We start from the raw sequence: 9,924 nt of genomic DNA on the forward strand, positions 1-9,924 counted from the left end.
TTTCGCGAGAACGCGCACCAAAGTCCGGACTTTGGGATGGGGGTTACGGATCCTAAATATGTCTCATCAACTGAGTCTCTTCTCTGTCTTGTGGTCTTCCCCAAGGATTTGTCTTGGGTCCAATTTAGTTTGCATTTCTCCTCTTAGGCAGATGAGAGGACATTTAAAATGTAAATGCACTGTATTTATTAAGTGCTTTTCTATTCTCAATGACGACTCAAAGCGCCTTTACATAGTACAGGAACCATTCGCCATTCACACACATTCATTCACTGTGGTGCCGTCTGCTTATCAGTTTCTTTGCATTGGGTTCTCATCAAATTCTTAATCCAGTTCTAAATTCCTGTGATTACGTTTAGAGCCTTGCGTGGTCAGACACCTGCCTACATTAAAGAGCTACTGCAGCCCTACCTCCCCAGTAGGAATCGGGGGTCTTCTGATCAAGAATGGTTGGTTGTTTCAGACTCACAACAAAAGAAGATTGTGCTTTTAAGCTTGTAGCTTTCCCAAACTTTGCAAATCTCTCCAACAGGAGAAAGTCTTTATTAGATAGTCTGACACGTGATAGACAGGAAGTGTGAGGAGAGAGCAAGGCAATGATATGCAAAAACATTCTCCGGTTGGATCCCAGCCGGGAACCTTTCTAGCATACTCTTGCCCTTTTTTCTCTAGGGCCCAGTGCGTACTCGATGCAAAGTGCTCCTACTCCAACCACTACTGGTTCACAAGACCACAATAATAAAAGGAAAACCTCAGATTGTTACAGCGTTACATGGACTATAAGATCCCACTATAGTCAGAGTCATAATGCCTCATTGTTCTGTGCATGTTTGTCCCACATGGGGGTAAGGCACCAAGTTCATGGCCAAAATGATAACTCTGATTATTTCAATCAATATTGAGATCATGATTTCTTATCATGATTATTGATTTTAGGGAAAAGTATACGTATTGCACTCTTGTGTGTAAATAAATAGAGCACTGCTATCACTTCTGTGTTGTGCTACATTCCTGCTAATGTACACATCTTTGCATCAACCCAAGACTTCTTCAACATAAGATTCTTCTTCACCTAAAGTTCTAACCCTTAAATCTCAAGGTTTGGTCAGTCAGTCTTCATATAATACCGTGTGTTGGGTTGTGGGGGTGTAATATGCACCTTGTAAAAAAATTGAGTAGAATGAGCTTGAATCAAATAAAAAGTGTGAATCTATTGTGAGGTACAATCAGGTGTTTTAATTGGTAGGTAAATATGGTTTTGGTGATAGAGGGAGTCAAAAGGTACACACCACGTCTCTTTTTGGCTCTCTTGAGTGCTGGTCGTGGTTCTGGGTTGTGGGTAGAAAGCTGCAATCCTCTGAGACTTAATGAGATTGAGTTCTGACCTGTGGTGGCTGTTTCATCAGGACTCCATCATGACAGCCGCGAGAAGCCTGGGGCTGCTGGTAAGATAAGAGGGATGAACCAAAACGCTTCAAAAAAAGTATACACTAGTTATTTGCTCTTGTGGGAGTGCATATATTTGTTTGTGTGACTGTCCAAATATCACATGGCAGTAATTTAACCTGTGTGTGTTGTATGTAAGGATGAACTTTTCTATTTCACCAGTTTTTTCTTCTTTTTTTTTTTAGCAACTTTGACTTATTTTCCTGTGACTGAAATTCAAAAGTTGTTTTTTCTTTTCAGCCCAAAGACTTGAAAGGTTAAGGAAAGAACGGCAGAACCAAATCAAATGTAAAAACGTTCAATGGAAAGAGAGGTCATCCTCCCAATCAGGTACTGTTGCTTATTCTTTTTTAAATGCATGTATTAAACTCATTAAAAATACACAGCTTAGAGCTGGCAATATGGAGAAAATCAAATATAATATTTTTGCCAAAATTCATGGATGTTGATATTGTGGTGATATTTGAGGGTTGACTTCAGACAATATTTACCCAATGAGATTTGTGATTAATAATCATCAGTAATGTGGATACACTACTGACTAAGTGGGTAAAGGCAGATAACAGAACCACTAGAACAGTCTGGTCAGTAAAGGAAAAAAATGACATCACTTTACTGTAATGCAGCCTGTAAAACCAGGAAGAGACAACACTAATGCCATGTAATGCTTTCCAAAATGGAAGCCGATATCTAGACTCATACATTGATGTAATTATTACTGAATTTGTTGCCCTACGTTTCACTTATTGCTTCTGTGCATAGTGAATGTTTTGAATAACTTTGTTCTGAATACAAGCGCTGAAATGTGAAGGTTGACATTATATTCTATGACAAACAATACATACAATATTATATCAAACATCTTGAACCCAACATTGGACCACTGAATCAGCACCTGATTCCTGTGGTTCCCAACCTTTTGTTGTGTATAACTGGATCATTTTATGGTGAACACATGCAGCTGGTGAAGGACGTGCTACTTGTATGTCTCCATGTAGACCTGTGTAATAAAATATGCTGAAGTTTTGTCATGTACTCCATTATTCATTTCTAATTTTGATTGCAAGATTGAAACCATCACCATTTTTCCATCCAGACTGGAATATCTTCAATTTCTCTGGATGTTTTCCTGCAGTAAGGAGAAAGTAATCACTGTTGTCAATATATGTCCTTAACCAAGTGTCTATTGCTCTCATGTGTTGTGTCCAGCGGAGGATCTGGGGTCCCTGTTTGAAAAACGAGACTTTAAAGACAGGCCGCGGACAACCGGTAGCAAATCCACGCTGTCCCTGCGGCTGGAGCAGTGTCCCCAGCAGCTCAACAACCCCTTCAATGAATACTCCAAATTTGATGGCAAGGTGAGTTACTCATCATTTTTGGTCCTCTTTATTTGTGATTTCCAGTATCTTCTTCAAAAAAAAATTATTTAAAAAATAAGCGTATTATTCTGTCTCTTTAATACTGTATCTGAAGTCTCTTTTATATAGACCTTAGTGGTCCCTCAATAATGTATTGAAGACTCTTTATATAGACCTAGTAGTGTCCCCTAATACTGATCTGAAGTCTCTTATATAGACCTTAGTGGTCCCCTAATACTGTATCTGAAGTCTCTTTTATATAGACCTTAGTGGTCCCTAATACTGTATCTGAAGACTCTTATATAGACTCGTGGTCCCTAGTGGTCCCCTAATACTGTATCTGAAGTCTCTTTTATATAGACCTTAGTGGTCCCTAATACTGTATCTGAAGTCTCTTTTATATAGACCTAGTGGTCCCTAATACTGATTTGAAGACTCTTTATATAGACCTTAGGTCCTAGTGGTCCCCTAATACTGTATTGAAGTCTCTTTTATATAGACCTTAGTGTCCCTATACTGTATCTGAAGTCTCTTTTATATAGACCTTAGTGGTCCCTAATACTGTATCTGAACTTCTTTATATAGAACCTTAGTGGTCCCTAATACTGTATCTAGTCTCTTTATATAGACCTTAGTGGTCCCTAATACTGTATCTGAAGCTCTTTATATAGACCTTAGGTCCCCTAATACTGTATCTGAAGTTCTTTTATATAGACCTTAGTGGTCCCTATACTGTATCTGAAGTTCTTTTATATAGACCTTAGTGGTCCCTATACTGTATCTGAAGTCTCTTTTATATAGACCTTAGTGGTCCCTAATACTGTATCTGAAGTCTCTTTTATATAGACCTAGTGGTCCCCTAATATGTATCTGAAGTCTCTTTATATAGACCTTAGTGGTCCCACATAATGTATGTCTGAAGTCTCTTTTATATAGACCTTAGTGGTCCCTAATACTGTATCTGAAGTCTCTTTATATAGACCTTAGTGGTCCCTAATACTGTATCTGAAGTCTCTTTATATAGACCTTAGTGGTCCCCCTATTTTGTATCTGAAGTCTCTTTATATAGACTTAGTGGTCCCTAATATGATCTGAAGTCTCTTATATAGACCTTAGTGGTCCCTAATACTGTATCTGAAGTCTCTTTTATATAGACCTTAGGGTCCCTAATACTGTATCTGAAGTCTCTTTTATATAGAACAGTGGTCCTAATACTGTATCTGAAGCTCTTTATATAGACCTTAGTGGTCCCTAATAGTGATCTGAAGTCTCTTTATATAGACCTAGGGGTCCCCTAATACTGGATCTGAAGTCTCTTTATATAGACCTTAGGTGGTCCCCTAATACTGTATCTAAGGCCTTTTATTAGACTCAGTGGTCCTAATACGTATCTGAAAATCTCTTTATATAGACCTTAGTGGTCCCTAATACTGTATCTGAAGTCTCTTTTATATAGACCTTAGGGGTCCCCTAATACTGGATCTGAAGTCTCTTGAAGTTTTGCTAATGTATAGTTTACACACACACAGAGAGCTTATATTGTCATTCAACTGTACATACAGAGTGTACATATGGAGGACAACACGTCTCCACACGACTTTGAGCAGCTCCCACTTCCACCCTGTCCTGTGCCTGCTGAGAATCAGTTCCTGTTTGTCTGACATTACCAACCAGAGCAGTGCAGCACATAACCTCTCCTTATTATTAACTGTTTCTACTTTCCTATTACTGTTTACTTACTAAATAAAGTTTAGCGTGGAATATGCTGTCCCTTTTCATCCCTTTGCTCTGTTTTTTCTTTCTCCTCTCCTTTTAGGGCCACATTGGCACAACAGCTACAAAAAAGATCGACGTCTACCTCTCGATGCAGATGGCTCAGGAGAAACTCCATCCCATGACAGTGGTGACCATCGCCAACGCCCGCGTGCACGACCTCATCGGCCTCATCTGTTGGCAGTACACGAGCGAGGGGCGAGAACCCAAACTCAAGTGAGAACAAACGCTTTTTAAAGAGCCCCCATTTTCCTCCTTTTCAGCGTCATATTTGTACTATTGGTGTCTTCAAACATAATGTTTCTCATACTGTCCATTGCTGCAGCACCTCCACGTGAAACAGTAGGCTCTTTGGAGAGGAGCCAGGCCCGCGCACAGTCAATCACCAGCAATCGCAGCCCAGTGCATGCTGGGTAGCTTCTGTTATTATTAACATCAGTAACAGATCATCTCCAGTCTGTTATTATTATTAACATCAGTAACAGATCATCTCCAGTCTGTTATTATTATTATTAACATCAGTAACAGATCATCTCCAGTCTGTTATTATTATTAACATCAGTAACAGATCATCTCCAGTCTGTTATTATTATTATTAACATCAGTAACAGATCATATCCAGTCTGTTATTATTATTAACATCAGTAACAGATCATCTACAGTTGGTTGTTATTATTATTATTATTATTATTAATGTTATTATTGTCCAGCATTTGTAGCCCCATCACAGTTACTTCTCTCCATTAGTGCATGTATAGGAGCTGAGCGTGTGTGTATCTCAGGCCTGTGTGTAATGTGTTCTAACAACACAGTGAAATAATTGTAATTTCCCCCTGGGGATCAATAAAAACATTATTATTGTTTATTGACATCAACAACAGGTCACATGTTGAGCATTTTGACAGCTACTCTGTCCTACCTGGAGACTACACCCAAGCTGATATACAGGTCTGAGAACATTTAATTAAATCAGAATCAGAGCTAACAGGATGTAAGTGTTCCTGTAACTTCCTGGTCAGCCTGACGGCTGCTGAAAACAGCTGGAAACCTTCCAACCTGACCTGGCAGTTTGGTCCCCGCCCCGGCTGCTGACGCCCGCTCTGAGAGAGGGAGGGAGAGAGAGGGAGAGGGAGAGGGAGAGTGGGAGTGGGAGGGGGAGGGAGAGGGGGAGGGAGAGAGATCCCAAATTGGGAAATTACAGTTTTACAGCAGCAAAAGACAGCACACATACAGAATATACATCAAATAATAGGCTACAATATATGTGAAATAATAAATAGGTTAGAATACATGAACAAATATTTAAAATATACTTTACATGATTGGTCAACAAAATGGCTTGCTCAGGCAGCACCTACGGGAGCACCGATATAACAACAGGGCTGGCTATGTCTGTCAGTGACGTCTTCATGGCGTTGACAAAGGGCTGTCTGTGGGAGACACTGCTCCATTTGGTGTGAAGTGTGTTTTTTGTACTTTATACATGTATTACAAACACCAAAAACTAAATCCTGAAAGACACAATAGGGGCCCTTTAACACCAGTATATAATATAATTAAAATTTCGGTGTCCCACTCGTCTCCTGTCTGTCTCTGAACTGCTGTGTCCCGTGTCTCCGCAGTGAGAATGTGAACGCTTACTGCCTCCACATCGCTGAGGATGACGGCGAGGTGGACACGGACTTCCCTCCGCTGGACTCCAACGAGCCCATCCACAAGTTTGGTTTCAGCACTCTGGCCTTGGTGGAGAAATACTCGTCCCCCGGCCTGGCCTCCAGACAGTCGCTGTTTGTCAGAATGTAAGACACACGGAACATGTTCGTGCTTGTAACCATGAGTGGGGTAAAAGGATTGGGATGTGGATGTCATATTAATGTTTTCCACAACTGGGTTACATTTAGCATGCTGCACACCATCTGCACTGCTGTGAATGTTGTGTTTGTGACACACACCAGAATATTCTGGATATTCTGTGGTGTTTCAACACTAATTATTAATATTTGCTCTCATGAAGTTGAATAATTAATGTTTCTGTGTTTGTTAGCGTTCTATATATATATATGTAAGATGGAGCATCATCGGCTGGATACCAAACCTAAATACTATTTTAGTGCCTATAGTAATATGTCTGTTTTTCAGAACATTTTTAATAACATACTAAAGTCCAAAGTTTATGTTTATGCAGTTCTGTTGAATAGGACAGCTTTCACAGATCGGTATATTAGTAACTAGAGAATGTTTCCTTCAGCTTCCCACTGAATTCATATCTTCGCATTAAACAACAACAACACTTTAGCATCAGTTTTCATTCACATTCATACACTTTCATAAACATCAAGTATGATCAGAACAGCTTATTTCTGGCACTGTTCTAGTGCTTACTGTGAGTAGCCACTGATTATGACGCCTAATAGAATAAAAAACTGTTGCAATATATAAACATGTCGATTCAATCAGAACTGAAGAACATTCAGTCGTCTTCAGTGGTAGTGGAGAGATGTTTATTACATTTTTGTCTGTCCGCGTGATCAACATGAATCTACAGAGTGCTTTTCTGCTTGTTTCCATTTTAGAAATGCTGCTCGTGGTTTCTCTTTAATCCCTGTGGACAGTATGAAGGTAACCATGAAGGAAATTCTCCAGAAAGCCCTCAAGAAGAGGAAAGGCTCACAGAAAGGCTCAGGTAAAGACACCTGCAACATTTAACCCCCACTCCATTTGAAGGCCCCATGACATGGTGCTTTTTGGATGCTTTTATAGAGACCTTAGTGGTCCCCTAATACTGTATCTGAAGTCTCTTTATATAGACCTTAGTGGTCCCTAATACTGTATCTGAAGTCTCTTTTATATAGACCTTAGTGGTCCCTAATACTGTATCTGAAGTCTCTTTATATGACCTCAGTGGTCCCCTAATACTGTATCTGAATTCTCTTTTATATAAACCTTATGTGGTCCCTAATACTGTATCTGAAGTCTCTTTTATTAAGACCTATGTGGTCCCTAATACTGTATCTAAGTCTCTTTATAGACCTTGGTCCCTATACTGTATTGAAGTCTCTTTTATATAGACCTTAGTGGTCCCTAATACTGTATCTGAAGTCTCTTATATAAGACCTTAGTGGTCCCCTAATACTGTATCTGAATTCTTCTTTATATAGACCTTAGTGGTCCCCTAATACTGTATCTGAAGTCTCTTTTATATAGACCTTAGTGGTCCCTAATACTGTATCGAATGAATCTCTTTTATATAGACCTTAGTGGTCCCCTAATACTGTACCTGAATCTCTTTATAGACCTTAGTGGTCCCTATACTGTATCTGAAGTCTCTTTATATAGACCTAGTGTCCCCTAATACTGTATCTGAAGTCTCTTTATTAGACCTTAGTGGTCCCCTAAAACTGTATCTGAAGTCTCTTTATATAGACCTAGTGGTCCCCTAATACTGTATCTGAAGTCTCTTTTATATAGACCTTAGTGGTCCCCTAATACTGTACTGAAGTCTCTTTATATAGACCTAGTGGTCCCCTAATACTGTATCTGAAGTCTCTTTTATAGGACCTTAGTGGTCCCCTAATACTGTATCTGAAGTCTCTTTATATAGACCTTAGTGGTCCCAAATACTGTATCTGAATCTCTTTTATATAACCTTAGTGGTCCCTAATACTGTATCTAAAGTCTCTTAATAGACCTTAGTGGTCCCCTAATAGTGTATCTGAAGTCTCTTATATAAACCTTAGTGGTCCCTAATACTGTATCATGATCTCTTTTATATAGACCTTAGTGGTCCCAAATACTGATCTGAAGTCTCTTTATATAGACCTAGTGGTCCCCTATACTGTATCTGAAGTCTCTTTTATATAGACCTTAGTGGTCCCCTAATACTGTATCTGAAGCTCTCTATATAGACCTTAGTGGTCCCTAATACTGTATCTGAAGTCTCTTTTATATAGACCTTAGTGTCCCTCAATACTGTATCTGAGTCTCTTTTATATAGACCTTAGTGGTCCCTAATACTGTATCTGAAGTCTCCTTTAATAGAACCTGTCATTGTCCCCTAATACTGTATCTGAAGTCTCTTTATATAGAGCCTTAGTGGTCCCCTAAACTGTTCTGAAGTCTCTTTATATGACCTCAGTGGTCCCCTAATACTGTATCTGAAGTCTCTTTATATAGACCTTAGTGGTCCCCTAATACTGTATCTGAAGTCTCTTTATAAGACCTAGTGGTCCCCTAATACTGTATCTGAATCTCTTTTTATAGACCTTAGTGGTCCCTAATACTGTATCTGAAGTCTCTTTATATAGACCTAGTGGTCCCTAATACTGTACTGAAGTCTCTTTATATAGACCTTAGTGGTCCCCTAATACTGTATCTGAAGTCTCTTTATATAGACCTTAGTGGTCCCTAATACTGTATCTGAAGTCTCTTTTATATAAACCTTAGTGGCCTATACTGTATGAAGTCTCTTTATATACCTTAGTGGTCCCTAATACTGTACTGAAGTCTCTTTATATAGACCTTATGGTCCCCTAATACGGATCTGAAGTCTCTTTATATAGACCTTAGTGGTCCCCTAATACTGGTCTGAAGTCTCTTTTATATGACTTAGTGGTCCCTAATACTGGATCTGAAGTCTCTTTTATATAGACCTTAGTGGTCCCTAATACTGATCTGAAGTCTCTTTTATATAAACCTTAGTGGTCCCCTTTATATTTATCACCATTTCTAGCCACTGGGGGGGGCCATAGCATAGGCAGGCTGGGGAACACAAAATTATGAAATTTTCATGCCATGGGACCTTTAATGTAATACACTGAGATTATTTAGTACACTATGTCTTGATTTGTCTCTGGTTTGTTTGGTTGTCCCTCATCCAGCACATTGGTATGTTCAGGTAAGTTTTAAGTCTCAAGATTATTTGAGACTTAAAACTTAGGCTGCATTTGCCATCCAAATATTGTCTGCATATTGTTGTCTAAAGTGGAGTCTAGCTGTTATCCTTTTTCTTTTTCTAAAGCAGGAACAATATATTAAAGATGGGGATGATCTCATGCACGCACGTATGTTTACGTACCAGGTTTAGGGCCTTTATATTGAATTACAATCATTTCCTGGAGACATACCCTAACCCTAACCACCCAGCCAAAAATCAGACTTTACCCTATTGGGGACACGCCTTCTGTTCCCAATTAACTGGTCTTTAGTCTGAAATGTGTCCCAGGAGGTAAGTTATGAACACACACACACACACACACACACACACAATTTAGATGAGTACTGATCATTTCCTGTATTTACCCTTCCTCCTCCCACTGACACACACACACACACACACACACACACACAC

At 39.3% G+C, this 9,924-nt stretch overlaps 1 protein-coding gene across 5 annotated transcripts in view; it reads left to right on the plus strand.

Moving 5' to 3' along the window:
• mapkap1 (MAPK associated protein 1) overlaps positions 1–9,924 on the plus strand; it is an 18,848-nt gene that overhangs the window by 3,922 nt on the left and 5,002 nt on the right. For all 5 annotated transcript variants that reach the window (XM_032511937.1, XM_032511939.1, XM_032511940.1 and 2 more), the window contains 5 exons: positions 1,687–1,776; positions 2,656–2,804; positions 4,621–4,793; positions 6,200–6,376; positions 7,151–7,260. In XM_032511937.1, coding sequence (XP_032367828.1) covers positions 1,687–1,776; positions 2,656–2,804; positions 4,621–4,793; positions 6,200–6,376; positions 7,151–7,260 — 699 coding nt within the window. The remainder of the gene's footprint in view (positions 1–1,686; positions 1,777–2,655; positions 2,805–4,620; positions 4,794–6,199; positions 6,377–7,150; positions 7,261–9,924) is intronic.

This window comes from Etheostoma spectabile, unplaced genomic scaffold, assembly GCF_008692095.1.
Source record: "Etheostoma spectabile isolate EspeVRDwgs_2016 unplaced genomic scaffold, UIUC_Espe_1.0 scaffold546, whole genome shotgun sequence".
Classification (NCBI taxonomy): Eukaryota; Metazoa; Chordata; class Actinopteri; order Perciformes; family Percidae; genus Etheostoma; species Etheostoma spectabile.